The 18,174-nt window shown below is 35.4% G+C and overlaps 1 protein-coding gene across 1 annotated transcript in view; it reads right to left on the bottom strand.

Annotated features, from left to right (window-relative positions):
* LOC134671780 (transient receptor potential cation channel trpm) overlaps positions 1 to 18,174 on the bottom strand; it is a 410,982-nt gene that overhangs the window by 13,471 nt on the left and 379,337 nt on the right. Inside the window, exons 16-27 of the mRNA XM_063529610.1 lie at positions 17,492 to 17,644; positions 10,499 to 10,693; positions 6,606 to 6,763; positions 5,496 to 5,686; positions 4,903 to 5,048; positions 3,855 to 4,076; positions 3,247 to 3,480; positions 3,008 to 3,130; positions 2,641 to 2,832; positions 1,755 to 1,838; positions 471 to 663; positions 70 to 184 (exon numbers count right to left, since the gene is read on the bottom strand). Of these exons, the coding sequence (XP_063385680.1) occupies positions 70 to 184; positions 471 to 663; positions 1,755 to 1,838; positions 2,641 to 2,832; positions 3,008 to 3,130; positions 3,247 to 3,480; positions 3,855 to 4,076; positions 4,903 to 5,048; positions 5,496 to 5,686; positions 6,606 to 6,763; positions 10,499 to 10,693; positions 17,492 to 17,644 (2,006 nt within the window). The remainder of the gene's footprint in view (positions 1 to 69; positions 185 to 470; positions 664 to 1,754; positions 1,839 to 2,640; positions 2,833 to 3,007; positions 3,131 to 3,246; positions 3,481 to 3,854; positions 4,077 to 4,902; positions 5,049 to 5,495; positions 5,687 to 6,605; positions 6,764 to 10,498; positions 10,694 to 17,491; positions 17,645 to 18,174) is intronic.

Here is an 18,174-nt window from a genome sequence, read left to right as displayed (position 1 = left end):
AGTCAGATTCTATTTGAGCAGCATGTAATAGCATAATTGGAGAACACTGAAGATTACTACAATACATACCGTCTAGCGTTAGCTGTTCTCCTGGTTCCTGCTGTGTTGGTTCTAGGCCGAAGGCTGGCGAGGTCTGCTGGCGGCTCGTTCACTTCCAAGAACGCATCATCAGTTATCGATGGAACTATACAGGCAAATATAACTTTTAATGACGCAAATATTCTATAAACTGACACAAAAATCGAATTACATACAAACGATTGTGACAAGACGACCTTCAAAAGTGGGTATGCACTTTAGGAGCTGGGTGTAGGTACCTATATGTATGATCGATAAAACGTAATCTTTAAAAGATGTAAAAGCTAAAGTTAGCTAGCTTTTTTGTTTTATAAGCATCTTAAAGAAAATTGGTACGCACAAGTTTTCACATAGCAAATTTCATGAATTTCTATGATCAAGTCCTATCTTACCTTTTTTATCGTCACTAGGTTCAGTCCTATTGCTTTCCGAACTCCTCTGTCGCGCCGGTGTGGGCGGTTGCGGTCTGATGACGGTGATCTCCGGTCCAGCACCACTGCCCCCCGAGGACGTGGATGTGGAGTCTCCATCGCGGTCCTTCTCTCCTGGGCCCGGGGCTTCTGGCCCAGAGTGGGGCATCTCGTCCTGGTGCACAGGTGATTTTGGTGTTAACTAAGGAGGACAAGCTATTTGAATCATCGCGGTCCCCAGGGCTTCTTGAAAAAAGTTTAAAAAGAGTCTACTATTTTACATAAGCGATGCAAAATTTTTAAAGGCAAGCTGAAGTATTTACACATTATCGCAAAGCTTTTCAGAATTACGAGTGAGAGTAGCTAAATGTATTGTCAAATACATACTAAATAAAAAAAAGAAATTTAACTAAACATGATAAACGAAATGCCTGTATAGGAAGAGGATGAAAAATGTACACTAAATCATTTTGTTACCGTCGGTTGTAATGTCTGCAATCAAAAATTATAATTAGCGGTTATGAAAACAGATTGAACAGTTAATAGACTATGAGGATAAGCGCAGCAATCACTAAGGTCACACAACACAAGTATAAAGGAATACATTTAAATGGTGCTGTCTCACACGACACAAAGCGCTTTTACGGGTTTCTGCGATAAGATAGCTTTCTTTATCATAAGCTCTAATATTTGCTTGAATTTTGGAGGTAAAGAAATACTCATCTATTTGCTATAGGCTCTATAAGAATTGTCCCAACGAACACGTTTCATTTAAAGAACTAAAAGTTTACTTGTTATTTTTTTACGCATATCGATTAAAAAAAACGTACCTATCATTGTTAATAAAAACGTTATTAGCAATGATATGAAAGTCAGAACAAAACTAGATAAGAAACTAGCATAAGATTCGTGATTCGCTGTGAGAGGAAACAATATCAATAACAGACGCTGCAGTGATGTTCTAGAGACTGAACGCAGCCCATTTAAATCTTGATCAAACGAATGTCGCGATTATAAGGCGCCTATTTCACCACGCTGACAATCGACACCTGATACTGACAATTTCCTGTCCATTTCTGGATCGTATCTGCGAACCTAATCAATGTTTACTTGATTGACCATGACCAGCAGTGTTTGGTGAATTGTCAATGTCAAGCGACAATAGTCAGCGGGGTGAAATAGGCGTGTCAAACACATTTATTATAACTTATAAAGTTATAACTGATTCAGTATTCGTTGGGACATTGGGTAAGGTCTTGGGCTTACATCGGAGGGTTGCGATCGCTCGTCCTCCTCCTGCACGGGGCGCACGACGAAGCGCGTGGGGCCCGTGTCGCTGTCCGACAGCACCTGCCACGTTTAGCCACATCAATGGAGAGCGTATGAGTTGATTTGAAAACGGGTGACTTAAATTTTTCTTTGATATTTGTGTAGAAATACGATTTTTTATTGAGTTTATCTTTAACGTCGATTTTATTATTGATGATGATGACGCTTATAACAATAATTATGATCAAGCAGGAATTTTATTTATTTGTTATTCAAAAGAAAATATGTTTGCAAGAAAATCATATTTTCAAATTAAATATTTTCAAATCACCAGATATGCTTAAAGCATAAAAAGATTACCAAATCGTAGGTAGTTCTGAGTTCACATACATAAATATTGATTTATGCGTATAACTGACAAAACGTTTTGGTAATCCGATACAATGAGATTTACGACACATTGAATGATATAAATGTATAGTTTAGTAGGGCATAACAAAACACATCGACAGTTAATAATGACATGCCAGAATAACAAAACATTGCATTAGTAAAATGAACACTGAAAAGAGCATTCTTCAAAAGGTCTTGTATTCAAACAATTAAGTGAATAAATGTTTCTCTGTATGAAAATATCGTCATGCGATGGCAAGTAGTGGTAAGAGTCTTCATAATTATTTAGAAAGATTGGTGTTAACAAAACTTTATTAACCAATTTTAAAGAAATTTTACAATTATCATCACGACTCTTGCTCTGATTAATCATCGGAATAGTATCACTATTTTGAAAAGTTTATTCAAGTTCCAGGACTAGGACTTAATAAAATGTTTGCCATCGCATTGTGTAACATTGATTCTTATGATTAAATATTTAAAAGCTTACCTCCGATCTGTCGCTAGTCGTTCTCAGTCTTGCACTAGCAGCTTGGAAGGTCGGAGGCGGTGGTCCCAGCGTGTCCGTGGATCCTCGATTCACCAAGGACGGGTGTGTGGCCATAAACCGGTGTATTACAGCTAAATGATTCATCGTCTGTTCTGCTACGTCTTCTAATTTTCTTAACCTAAACTCTACGCTCTGAAAGAATGATGTTGTCAAATTAGGTACTTATACCTTTTCTAATTTCTAGTTGATGAAAACAGTAGTTCTAAATTAATCTCCTTTCTCGGGAGTTCCTTAGTCCTGCTCTCCGTATACTAAAATACTTTATTCTAAAATAGTAAGCTCCTCAATTAATATTACTTTAACTTACCTGTACTGACTGTATTTGGCAATTAGCTTTTTGATTTAAGTCTTCCATTTTAGTTGTGATATGTTCTACCCTATCAGTTGTGTTTCTCACTCTTTCTTCCATAGAATTTGATAATTTAATCTCCTGCAAAACGTGATTCGGCTTTAATGTCATATTTGAATCATATTCAAGATTATAAAAACTTGTTACTAGTCAATAATTGCATGTATTTACTGACAATAATTATTATTGATGCTTACTTGTTCCCTAAAATAACCTTCAACACACTCTTCTTCAAAATCATACAACCTTTCCATATCTTCTTTTTCTAAGAAAAGTTTCAGCCCATTATCGTACTGAAACCTTTGGTGTGAGACATTTCTCGTCACCCATTTGCACGTCGCGTATATGTGACAAAAAATTATTAGTGGCGGAGGCAGGACTGGCTTTTGTTCATATTCCATAACCACAGTAAATCTTTGGAACATCCATACCTGTGAAGTTTAAAGTAAAGTTAGGGTTTTGCAGCAAAATTGCAAAAATATAATGTTGAATTATTTTGAATTCTGTGATCGATTTGACTATTTTTTTAGTAATTTAATTATAACACGAATGTAAAACGACGAACATACAGTACGGTAATAAAACGAACGAAAATGCATGCAGCACTAGGTACTTAATTTGCAAATAAGACAATAATTTATTATACGTTAGTTCAGGGTTAAATTGTAAATTTTTGCTGTTAAACAAAAGCTTAACATATCTATTTGGAATTACAGTCGACTTGTAATATGTGCTATAAACATAGAGATTTCAGTATTCACTAAAAAGTAAAACTAAAAATAATAAAGCAAAATAAAAACAAAACCTGATGCGAGACTTCATTGACTTCGTTAAATATATTGTTAAAGACGGCAATAAGGAGGTTGATGAGCAAAATATTTGCGACGAGAAGGTAAATCGTCATCACGATGGGCGTGATCCAGCGGCCCGTCACGCACTTGGCCATGTCGACGCCCAAGCCGCACGGGGGATCGATCTCCGGGGCAAACACCTCGCCATACAACATGAAGTATGGTTGGAAGAATATCTAAAAAGAATTGAAAATAAAAAATAAAAAAGTGGAGGGGATTAATAAAACTTAAATTAAGTTTTATAAAATAATTATTTACGTATAGATTATAAATTATAGGGTTCAAATGATTTAACTAAATTGGCTCGATGGAAATAAAATTCTCGAGAAACTAAATAAAACTAAAACACTACCAACAATGGATGATTCTAATTAGCCTGCCAACCGCGTAAATCAAATCTCGCAACAGGCGAAACGAACATCAATAACATCAACATCTACGATAAACTGGCCGCAAACCTGGTGCGACACACCGTTGACTTCAATAAAGATGTTATTGAACACCGCTATGAGTAGGTTAACGAGTAAAATGTTCGCGATGAGGAGGTACACGCTCATGACCACTGGGGGCACCCAGTGGCCCACCCGGCACTCCGGCTGGTTTAGCCCGCCACAAGGCGGTGCCATTTGTTCGGCGAATACTTCGCCGTAAAGCATGAAGTAGGGTTGAAAGAATACCTGAAATTGTTAGTGGTTGGGTAATGTTGCTTGTTAGTATGGAGTTCAACAATTTTGATATATGTAGTGAACACGTCAATAATAATGATGAAGCCAGAGAAAAGATTGTTGTTGACTATAATAATGGATCATCTCTAAAAGTTACATTGGATATCATCACAGCTACAATTCTTTGTATGTTTTGCTTAATATAGGAGACAAAAAATGTATTGAGTGTGTTCCAAAAAATGGTAAATTTTGATATTATAATACTACTATTTATTCCAACAAGGTTTACAAAAGATTCGCTTTGATCCAGCTTTAGTTTAAAAACATTTTTACTTACTTCTCTGATGAGGTACCAACTGGCTTCCTTATCAGGGTAGAGTATCGCTTGCCGCGCGACCCCAAACGACATTAGCACCACCAATAATAGCACCACGAAGTATATCATGTTTTTCACCATCTTACCCATCATTGTGACTAAAGGTCCTGAAAATCATAGGGATAACTTTAGAAGTAACATGTTTCACTTTAGATTTAGTTGTTTATTTTCATATAGGTATTGCACATTTTCTGTACTACCTAAAACTGAACTTTAGGAGAAAAATTCCTTGTAGGCATAAAACATTTCATGGCAAAGAACATACCACTAGATTCCAAATTTCGATCGCTCGCATTTCAAAAATTAGCATTTCGCCGTTTTTCACCGATTTTCTAGTGACGAAATCGAGCGATCGAAATTGAAAAATCGGCCCCATGGACAATCAAAGGAACTGCATTTATACATAACGGCGATGCCCTTAAAAATACCTATATTGTGTAGTGCATCATGCACACATTCTCTCTACTCATCTAGAGCGACAACGACACTATATTTAGATAAATGTACAAGAGGCTCTGAGCATACTTGAAAAATAAATAGCACGAAGGACTTACCTAAGTACTTATTTACGCCTAATATGTTCAGTATCCTTAAGTACCAGTAGATGATGTCGACGCAGTAAATGACCCGGCCGACGTCCATCGAGCTCACGCGCAGCCTCAGCGTCAAACCCACCAGGAAGAATATGATAAAGCCTGCGTCGTACGTGTTCCACATGTTCCATGCCCACACGCTGAACTTATGTCTACGGAATGATTTCAAAGATTAATTTAATTCGAGAGGCGAAGTACCTAATCTTTCTACTATAATCTGTATCTTTAGGTATTTAAATAAAAGTAAACAAACAATTTGTAAAATTTCGGGTAGTTATAACATTTATTGGTTAACCAACCAAATAGTTTAGTTTAGTTTAGTTTATTTATTAACCATAATGTAACATGATCATTACATGGTAAGTCAGCATTTCACAATATTATACTTAAAGAGTATGAATTTACAAAGTAAATACGCTTAGTAATAATAACAATCTATTTACAATTTGCGTCCATTAAAATATTTTTTAATGATAAATATTCAGTAATCGAATAGAAGGCATGGTTTTGGAAAAAAGTCTTGACTGTATTTTTGAATAGATTAAAAGGTAAATCCGTGACATTTGTTGGCAGTTTATTAAATAGCTTTATTTTTATGAAAATTTCCTGTTTTTGACACTTTTTTAATCTTAGTGATGGAATACAAAACCGCCTGGATCAGTAACTGAACGACCTGACTCCAACCTACATTATTTGATCATGTAATGTAGATTTTGTTTACTTTTATTTAAATACCTAAAGATACAGAGTATAGTGCTAAGCTTTTGACTAGATTGATTTCAGTAAGATTGTTCAATAATAGTTATTTAACAGTATGAGGTGTTCAGTTTCATTTCAATATTTTAATTTACTTAAGAACACATAATATATATATTTATTGAAGTAAAAATATTTATTTATTTACAATAACACACATGTGCATATATTTCACAGGGTACAATTCTGGTTCCACTACTGTTCATATTTAACAGAAATGACTATAGCATATTTTACGCAGCCGAATAATAATAAAATGCATTTTAACAATAAACGTTATGGTAACATGCTATATACCTAAATATAAACACCCACCTAATAGCAACAGGTTCGGACGTAACGATTTCTCTTACTTTCTCACATAAAAACGTTATTATATAACATATAGAATAAATCTCAGGCCAAGATGGCGTATGGCTCATCCTGACTAATACTGTATATGTAAACATCAATAGGAACAATATGTAGGCGATCTGAAACAATATAAATAATGTTTAGTGGTAGTGTAGTAAAGTTTTATATAATTACAAAACCTCGAAAAGAACAAATTGTATAAAGGAAATAATGTAAAATGAAGATAGTCTAGCTATGAACATTTCTCGCAAGAGCCGATTTGAGACTTTATTTTATGAACAATAACTTCCTACAAAACCTTTTAAATTGCTTACTCAGAAACATTATTCATATGTCTGACGACTGGTCTGGCCTAGTGGGTACCCTGCCTGCGAACCCGATGGCCCTGGGTTCGAATCCCGGTAAGGGTATTTATTTGTGTAATGAGCACATAATATTTGTTCCTGAGTCATGGATTTTCTATGTATTTAAGTATTTGTCTATTATATTTATCTTTGTTTGAGTACCCACACCACAAGCCTTCTTGAGCTTACCGTGGGACTTAGACAATTTGTGTAAGAATGTAATTATAATATTTTTTATTTTATTATCAGTACGTTATTATTGCATGCACAATACTAATATATCATGGGTTTATATGACTAATATACTCGTAGGCGCAAGATCAAAGTGCTTTTTTTGTGTATATACCCTATTCGACAGCCCAAGAGGCCAACAATTAAAATAAAATAATTTTTCGTTACTTATATTTTTATTTGTCATTTTAAGCGCAGGCACCTAGATTTTTTACTGGACATATATAAGGTGCTATCATCTTAGTCACGGATATTTTAAGAGACTATAGAGATATTTGACTTTTAACTGTAATTAAGGAACCTTTGTATATATATTTTTTGTTTTAATTTACCGAACATAAAAAAATATAATAAATTTTTAACATAATCACCCCTTTTATGTACCTGTCAAGATGTTTAACACTGTCTGTCATGTCACGTCACGTCAAGTTTAAAGAGGTTCTAGAATATCTAAAGAGGTCTCATTTAATTATGCTATTAACAGGGTGTTTTAACGTAGCAAATTTGTTTCCTAGGTTTTTCCAAAAAAAACATAACAAAACCAATAATGTTTCATACTTAAATGTACTCCGAGAACCGAGTACCATCAGCTGTAAAAATATCCGTGACTAATTTGTTAGCACCTTATATTAAATTATGTAGGTACTATTGTTATAATTGAAGATCCTAAGTCACGCTTCAATATTTGAACAAAATATAATCAGTCATATTCTCATTATCGATCGGTCGAACTCGAAAATAACTTGGGGGTTGGGGGGTAAGGGGAAATAACCTGACAAACAGGTAATAATGAAGCGACGCTTTCAATAAAACTGAAAGCTGGGGGGAGGGGGGAGGGGGGTGTCTGAAGATCTATCGGATGCTTCGATGTTAATTAGTTTTTAACTCTAAATTGTTTTGTTGGAGTTAAGGTTCCTATTAAAGGAGGGTTGAGTACTTGATACCTACCAGTAAACTAATCACAATTAAATTAAATATCCGGGAGTCCGAGCTTCTCTCGGAAAACATTATAAAAGCTCAGAATCAAATGCGCGTCTTCCCAGAGATGAGACCTAGCTAGATCAAGTTTTCGCCTCCGAAAACCCGCATATAGCAAATTTAATCGATGTCGTTATTTATACAGTGTGTTTGGTACATCGTTTGCCAAATTAAAACGGCAGATAGGTTGAGTCATTTGCTATCTTCCCAGGCCTAGAAATTTTTAAATTTGCGCACATCTTTTTTCAGTTCTATGGCAGTTTTTCGTCAAATTTTTACTTGAGCAGTAGTAAAAAAAAACATTCAAGTTATTGCAACAGATATGATATAAAATTGTTTCGTTATTATAACTATCAGTATAACACACGTCAGTTAACCTTTTATTTTATAACTAGCTTCAGTGGAATAATGATGATGATTAATAAAAAATACAGAATTTCATCTGAATCGGCCCAGCGGTTTAACCACGAAGAACAGACAGACGGCTCCATTCGGAAAATGAATTAGATGTATATTAGACATCAAGAAGTTACGATATTTGTAAGGTTGATATGTCAAATTTGATGTTTCCGCGATTCGGGACGTCCTCTTGAACGATTTTCACAAGTTATGACTTAGATATCCAACTCACATCTAGTCGATATGTAATGTAGATCCCAAAAACCTCTAGTTCGTCTCTAATCTTGCAATTATCTCGTTTCCCGAATACGCCTGTCACTCACTTTCGCATTTATAATATAAGTAGGGTTGAAGAAGAAAACTTCAATATTTGCAATACAAATAGGTCGATTGAGGTCGCACTAATCAATAAGCTATTATACGATATCAAGCCGATTATTTACCTTCATCTATTTTTCATAAGCTTATACGTTTCTATTTAAAAAGCTTCACATCTGCAGAAACTGGATCAAAATAAAACTTTTAATAAGCCAATGCTTTTATTGCATGGTTCCGTTCTGTCACTCATCATTTTTAGGGTTCCTTGCCCAATGGGTAGAAAGAAAAAAAATACCCTCCCATAGAAAATGGACCAGCCAAAATGTATGAAACAGCCAAATTTTTTTTGCGCAATTTCGGGTTTGGTCCCATAGTAAAAGTTGCTCAGTATAAACCCAAAACCTCTTTGGCAACGGGAATGCACGTATTTTTTACCCACCCTAAAAGCTCATAATCTATCATTCAAGTAAAAATTCGTAACTCCAACGTAAGGTGTCACTGTCATGTAACAAATATTTGTTTTATAGTTAAGAATAAGAATAAGAATAAGTTTATTATCAAAAGAACACATAACAGAATATGTCAGGGGTCTCCGCACTAGGCTACGCCTGTGTCGCGGGGAACCAGTTACAATTTAAATATGAGATCTAAGTTACACAATCAAGTCCAGTAATATCTTAGGTATGTTTTTGATATAATATAACAGACTTAAAATGAAAACTTATACTTATAAGTAAGAAAAAGATATACATTTCTATTGCAAAACATGAAAAATAAACCTAAGTTATTTTTACTAAAATATCTTCTGTCTCGGCATAGTTAAGTGATTGTAAAAAATTAAATAAGAGTTTCTTTGCTTCAATGATGGTGCAGTCTTTAAGGTTGCAGTATTTAAGCATGGCGTTGTAAGTGGTTACTCGGATTCGTTCACCAAATCGTTTACCAAAAACGGAACGTACTTCTGGAATCGGTAAGTTAAAAACGCGTTTTTTAATTAAAGAACTGTAACAAGGCAATAATTTAGAGAATTTGTGGGTGTGTAAGGAAATTTTCATTAAAAATAATTGACGTACGGTTAAGACGTTTGCTTGAGCATAGAGATCAGTGGTTGGAAATCGAAAGGGCTTTTTAAGTATCACTTTTAAAACAGAGCGTTGAGCCCTTTCAATTTCTAGCATAAATGTCTTTGCTGCACTTCCCCAAACTGTGATGCAATAGCCAATTACAGACTGACAGAGCGCGGTGTAAACCATTTTTAGTAGAGAATCATCGGCAGAGTTACGTAGCTTTTTGAAAATAAAAATGGATTTTCTTATTCTGGCAGAGAGTTTTTGTATGTGGTTTTTAAAGTTCAGTTTTTCATCTACTAAAAGGCCGAGATATTTTATAACATCAGTATTCTGAATGGAATCGCAGCTACATGAGTTAGAAGTAGGGTAGTCTGTGCATGAATGGATTTTTATAATAGGAGGAAGGGGTGGTTTAGATAGGGTGGTTTTATAGAAACAATTACTCTAGTCACTCTAGTCAAGTGGACAAAATCGTTGGGTGTTTTACGTTATGTGAAAAGATAGTTCAACTTACCGAATCAGCCCAAAACTTGGTGATCGGCGCCGTGAAGAACTCATAGATCTTCTTCCTGAGCCGCAGTGGCCGCATGCGCTTGTCTTCCGGCGCGTGATACTCCGGTAGCTCCCGGTACGACGGCTCCCACCCTATTTTACCCACTTTCCCGTTCTGATCGACGCGCGTGTCACATTCTCCTGAGCCAATCAATGCCTGCTTGAGTCCAGACAAAATTATGTGTAGTATGTTGTCAGATCCGTTATTTTGTTATCTTGTGTCTATAGTGTCGGGAAATTGAGGAATTGAAATCTTTAGACATGATAAGAAAAGATAAGTTGCGTTCGTTTACTGAACGTCGAGTTCTTTGGCTGAATTTAGTCAAAATACGGCCCAATTCGAACGATGCTTATAAGATGTCACAGTGATACGATACCGGTCTGATTGTCGTTGACAGATCGGTATCGTATCGCTGTGACATCTTATAAGCATTGTTCGAATTGGGCCGTTAGTTAAAATGAATTCTGTAAGTGAACGTGACCAAAATCTTTCCGAACTATTTAACTAATCTGAATAATTGGTTATGTGGTATAAAATAAAACTACGTTTTCTAGTTCATTATCTTTTACAACCAAACAGACTCAAAGAAAGGCATTTTAATTTGATTTAGGTTTGAATTTAAAACAGACTTTCATTTGCATTGTTCACTTTACCTGAAATCATTATCTTGTGAAAATTAGATCAGTCATGTTTAACAAACGCTTTGTTGATAACGCAATAAGAAAACAAAATAAGTTTCGACGTTAAAATAACATCAAACTTTGGAATAAAGCGTACGCAACAGCTATAGACACAGGATTTAGAATAAATTTTGAAAAAGAAAAAAGCATTTATAAAAATATTGAATAAAATAAATTATTAAATTGTTTTTCATTTTTAGAAAATGCGATACGAGAATGTAAGCATTATAAGCTAATACATGACACATAACATTTAAAATACAGATCACATAAAAAGCTGAAATTCAGGTGCAAAAGTGTTGTAAGACAGTCAAAGATCGATGAGCAGAATGATTGCAAGCTCCGATAAATTGAAATTGAAAATTTAGATATTTGAATAGAAGTTCAAGTTGGAGGTAGAAATGACAATTGGCTTCGAATTTTGTCAACCTAACTACAGACAAGGACGGTTGGACTTTAAAATTTACAGTTCACCTCTGCGCGTCGGAACTCGGTATCTGAAGAACCGAAATGACTTATGTTCACATGAGGGTTAACGCTATTTGCGTCTTTAGATTGATGAAAATTAGGAATATAATAGTGTGTAGAATAAATAGAATCTCGTCATTATATTTTGGTATAGAATTCTTAATGGCAATCCCATTAACGTCGAGGTTTTATTGTGTCTTTAAGTCGAGAATCGTCATGAGTTTAATTTATAAATTGTGTTTATGTACTTGTACACAATTAACATTTTAAGAGCACGTTTTAAAGTTTATCTTTAAGGCCATTTTAGTGCGGCAGTTAAGCTTTTAGGGTACTAACTTTTGTTAATGGATTGACCAACTCCCACCCACACCTGGGTGAAAATTATTCATAGAACTTCTGACACTAGTCATATGAGCGAGCAAAGTAGGTTTTTCTTCGATCTACTGTAATCCGTGCGACTTTTCTTTTCCTATTTTTTTTTCTTTCTTTTTCATAATAAAATTAAAGGCATCATCAAAATGAATTGCAAGTGTTTCTAGCGACTCATAGACTTTTAGACATCGCTGAGCAAAGTACGATTTTTCTCACAATTTTGAAGTAGCAAATTGTCCTTGTTATGCTAAGGTGAAAATACGAAAGGAATTGGAGATTATGTATCTATGTACAGCTGTATTGTATATGTAGATTGTAGATGGTGGTACGTTAAGTAGCTCACTCATGGAATTTCCTAGCGCCAAGTGTAATGCTTGGTATTTCTAACATAGTTCGGTTAACTATGTTACGTAAAGCTCGATTTACACGTTGGACCAACTTTGGCAAGTGTACGGGACGCAGCTATGCGGTGGAACGAAATAGCAATAATATTTGCTTCGTCTTGTGCATAACTCCGTCTTATAGAAACTTTGAATGTTGTCCAAGTTGTACTTCGGCATTATGAATTACATAATCCCGTTACTACATTTGCTAATTATAATAACTATAAGTAATATGTTCGTTATAGCAAAACCAAAATGTTACAGTTTAATTAAACCATTAACTAACTCATCAAACCGTCAAATATTAAGCCGTGGCCAAAGAGCTAAAAGACAAAGCGACAGCGACAAATACCTGTTTTAAAGAATGATAAAAGGCCTCGGAGGACGAATATTTCAGACGCCGTTGTGACGCAGAGGTGAACCGTAAATGTATAACGTGACCTATAAAGGAGAGCACAAGGACACGGACACGTGGCAGCGTTTTTACGCTCATCGAGCACGCCTATACGAACACAAGTGGACATCAAATATGGAATAGCTGGAAACAGTGGGTACGGTAGACGCTTTGCAATAAATATAGCGGTGTGTGGCGAGAGAAGCGTTTTGTGTAGCTAGCATAAACGCCTTAGCGTTTGTCTCTCTTTTTGTTTGTCAATGAGAAATTCAACGGATACTCCACGTCTTACAATGTGAAATATGCTTGGGGACATGTTTTGTACAACATCAACTAAGTTCAATAAGGGTAAGTGGAACTGTGGTGTATTTGAGTCCTCTTGTTAAACAACGAAAATTCCAAGAGATTCGTAATATAGTGAAGCCTGAGCTACGTTCTTGCGTCTATTTTGTTTTTTACGAAACAGGAAAGTTGCATTCATCCCGGTGTACCTAATGTAATTTTAATATAATATCGCCGATGACTACCTTTCGGTGTCATGTCATACCTCATAGGCCTCTACAGATAATAAAAAGCGTTCTTACTCTGCAAGTGTATAGTGCTTAAATTGATAGTTCAAGCTTCAAGTCCGTTGCACGCTCCGCTACGCAAAACGCTCCGCTTGTCACGTACCTAGTGAGCCATTAACCAGTTAACCACGAGAGTTAATTTGAATTTATCGTGTCAAATATTCCCAAAGTGTTTCGACAATGAAGGCAATTTGTTTGACCCGTGATTAAAGCTCGGTTTGCTGACATCGGCTCATTGGTGAATTGTAGAGTACGAAAGTGGTTTTTTGCAAAGTGTTGAAACCTTGTGTCCGCATAGATCGAAGCTCTATATCCCAGTCAACGAGGAGTATTATGCAACATGTATTTACTTTATTCCAAGTATCATTGAGATCGATCAAACTGTGATGTAACCTGGGACGGTTTCTTTTACATATTCAAGTGATATTTTATATAATTATAAATTGTTTTATGGTTAAGATATTTCTTTTATATTCAAACTCTCGTTCTTCCATTTTAGAAATGTACCTATTTTTAAACCGACAATTGTAGTTACGAGTAATCCAGTTTTACCCCGGAATGAGAGATGATAAGCTTGAAACTGTACCCTATCGTTCGAATATTCTACGGAATCACGAACAAACTTTTAGGGAATTTGTAACTTCGTGAAATGATTTAAATGTTGATCTGATTTCTAGGAATTACAAAATACCTATATAGCTAGGTTAATATACATTCTAGAGACAAATCGTTTTTTTTTTGTAAAATACCTATTTTATGATGACTTGGTGTTTTAAAATTAAGATATTTTAAAACTGATGAGCCTTGTAGCTAGATTTTTTTTTTTACTAATTTTAACAATTGGAACGACTAATAATTAAGGACTAAACTATATTTGGTCAATACAAATGCATCTCGTTCAAAAACAAAATAACAGCATAACCGTATCTTCGCAAATATAGTCAAGTTCGTTGCCAGCTAAAAATTGGCAAAATTCCCATAGTGTTCGACTACCAAAAATTTGGAAAAAAAACCTGTTACGTTGGACTACCTAGTTGACTGGGGTAAGAGTGAAGAGAGAGCAGCCCGGTCTACCTGCTTGGTTTTACTCTGCTGTCCGGGCGGTATTATCTTCTTGATAGAAAGCGTTCTCCGTTTCACTACGCCAACCTATTGTAAGTGTCAATCAAATACCAAGTCTATGAATAAAACGTCATTTGACAAACACATTATTCTAAATAATCTTTATCCTTTACTTTAGGCGTATTTAATAACATTAAGTACAGTCGACGTCAAAAATATGTTTACACTTTTGCACCTTACTCCTTTGTAATAAGGTGAAAAATGTATACATGTCTTTGACGTTGACTGTACACGAGGTTTATTTTTTAAGGTGACCCGGAATATATTATCAGGATTATTGTACATGAAAGGTATTTTTTAATAGTGTACTTATAATGTGACATCTATGTAAGTACTTAGGCCAAGCAACAAGAAAGTATGGAAATGCTTGGAACACAATTTTTGACTCCGTAACTTTGTTTGGACTGGTTAGGAGATGAACATATCAAAAGTCCCCGGCCGTAGCCCTTGAGCCGTCGGGGACAAGGGGTTTTGAAGGGTCTATTTTTCGGTTTTTCGCTTATATCTTGGAAACTTTGCGTCTTAGCGACATGACTGTGACTACTTACACAAAACTAAGGCTACAAGGGTTTTGGTTGTCAAATGACGATTTAGGTACCCCAACTCATGTGTTAGTGACCTAAATATATTACTCTACCTAGACATAGACTTAAAGCTAATATATTCCTAACGCAAATATATTATAAACAATATATATTTACCCATCACCGAAATGGAAAGAACGTGTATTTACAACTTTGTTTGATAATTTAATAAAAAGGATGCATGCTGTGTTCACCTTTATATAAGTTCTGTTAGTTTCGGCGTAATACGAATCTATTTACACTTAGATAATATACCTATGTAGGTAGGATGCATATTTTTAACTTACTCTTTCAATAAAAAGTGTTATATGATACAGATGATGGCGCGGTTTGGTCTCAGTAAAGTTAGCTAGATCAAGTGAATTAGTTACTTTCTCGAATTTAAAATTATTCGTTAGCATACAATTTGTATGAATAACTTGAGCGTCATATGAAAATTGATCAATGTATAAATCTGTATATGTTTCATTTTTTATATTAATCGATCTGATTCTCTGTCCTATTTGCATATTTTTTAAAGACCAATTTTATTATTATTCTATTCTACTAAGTCCCAATATCGTTAGTTTCGTTTTTGAATTTGGAATCCTGACTTATTTATACTGATTTAATAAAATTTAATACCAAAAAAATCTACTTTACCACCCTAAAATAATGAATGATCACCAAAATTATAACACCATTTTAATGTGAAATGATTACCAATTTTATTACATTTTACTATCCTATTAAAGGAAATGACACCAAATTAATCATTATTAACCCAAAAATTGTAAATAATTACCAAATTTCAAACCCCAATTTAATGTCAATTGATAACCAAATTTTTACATCGTGCTATCCTATTAAATAAAATGACACCAAAATAATCATTGTAAACCCAAAAATAGTAAATGACCACCAAAATTAGAACTCCATTTTAATGTAAAGTTATAACCAAATTTTTAAATCTTGCTATCCTATTAAAGCAAAGCAAAATTTTCTAGTTGCATTTCGTTTCTGTATGGGTTGCAGTTCAAAACCTAACCTAACCCACTTTTCTAGTAACATTTCGTTTCTGTAAGGTTCGCAGTTCAAACCTAACCTAACCCACTTTTCTAGTAGCATTTCTTATCTGGAAGGGTCGCAGTTCAAACCTAACCTAACCCACTTTTCTAGTAGAATTTCGTTTCTGTGTGGGTCGGAGTTCAAACCTAACCTAACCCACTTTTCTAGTAGCATTTCGTTTCTGTAAGGGTCACAGTTCAAACCTAACCTAACCCACTTTTCTAGTAGCATTTCGTTTCTGTAAGGGTCGCAGTTCAAACCTAACCTAACCCACTTTTCTAGTAGCATTTCCTTTCTGTAAGGGTCGCAGTTCAAACCTAACCTAACCCACTTTTCTAGTAGCAATTCGTTTCTGTAAGGGTCGCAGTGTTAACCTAGCCCACTTAACTGATAGCAGTACAAACCTAACCTAACATACTTTTCTAGTAGCATTTAAGTATGCCTACCTAAGTTATGGGGTACGGGGGTTGAGCGGGAGGGACTAGTAATTTTGGCATCATTTTACTTTATTTGGTAATATGTATAAATTTTTTGGTATCACAGTGGTTTATTTAGGTGAAAATATCGCATTTATTTGGTCTTCAAGATTTGGTGATCATTAATGATTTTTGGTAATCATTCAATATATTTGGTATTCGAATACAATTTGAAGTGCAGTCGTAATTAAAATGGTGGTACATTTGTAATTTTAGGCCTTATTTTTTTGGTGTTCAGTAATTTTTTTTGGTAAGCATGATTTTTTTATTTAGGGTACCAAAGTATTTTTTGGTGGTCATTATATTTGTAGCCGTTTCTTAATACCTCTACAGCCTTAAGGCCCTCTGGGACTCAGGAGGCTCTACTTTTATGTAAATATAGTCAACACAGCACTGCAATGACACCGTATTTTGTAAAAATGACGTCAGGTGCCTGGCCATGATGTCCTTATTGCGATTTTGTTTAGGACCTAAAATGAATTGCTAACGCAGCGTACTACGTAGGCGAACAACACGCGAACGCAAAGCGAAGCGATGCGGCGCGGGGTGATTCATCCTTTGATACCTATAGAAGTGTCCTACGTGGGCGATCTCGTTGCGAACGCGAACGCCTTGGGCCCGCCGCGCCGCGCCCGCGCCGCTTCGCGTTTGCGAGTTGTTCGCTTACGTAAGACGCAGCGTAAGGGACTGAGCTATGCAACTTATATAGCTGCGTCTTTTAGCAATTCAGTTCAGATCCTAAACAGGATCACAATAAGGACATCATGGTAAGGCCCCAGGTTAATTTGTCATACAATTTGTATATACACGACAAAATGAGCGCCAAGCGTGATGGGAAGCAACATAACTTAAAATATACCTCAGCATCGTTCGGATCCTTAGTACTCCGGTCGTCTTCCATACTCTCATTCTCCAGATGCTCCTCCTCAGTCTGCGGCATCAGCTGCAGTTCCTCCTTCGACTTGAACTCGAGTTGGAGGATGTACAGGGGGCACAGCAGACTCAGAATGACCTTACGGTACAAAGCCAAGATGTGGCAAACGAAACACGGTACTAGCGATATCACTCTTACTTTATAAGCCTCATGCTACGTTTAACTAAGTTAAATAAGGACGTCGATTATACTTTGAGATGGTAAAGTATACATGTGACTGCGACTTTTATGTAGGTATTCACTGAGTACAGTCGACGTCAAAGATATGTTTACACTTTTGCACCTTATGCCTTTGTAATAAGGCGAAAAATGTAAACATATCTTGAAGTCGACTGTACGTAGTCAGCCGTGGGTGTCATAAAAATGCGGTTTTTTCACGTAATAAACTACAGAAACAACAAACATTTTATGTACAAACTCTGCAGCGTTCCGGCGCTGTGAACATGGCGGAGTCACAGAGTAAATTGGGTAAGAAATAGAGCAATGTATTAAAAAAAGAAAAACAATGTGTCGAAAAATCTATATTTCTATAAGTTTATTTTACGTTAAAAATTGTATATTATGATAGAACTTTTGATACAATGCGTAACAAAATTACCAGTAATAGA

The sequence above is a fragment of the Cydia fagiglandana genome, chromosome 16 (assembly GCF_963556715.1).
Source record: "Cydia fagiglandana chromosome 16, ilCydFagi1.1, whole genome shotgun sequence".
In the NCBI taxonomy this organism is placed as follows: Eukaryota; Metazoa; Arthropoda; class Insecta; order Lepidoptera; family Tortricidae; genus Cydia; species Cydia fagiglandana.
This window is presented reverse-complemented; position numbering and strand designations above follow the sequence as displayed.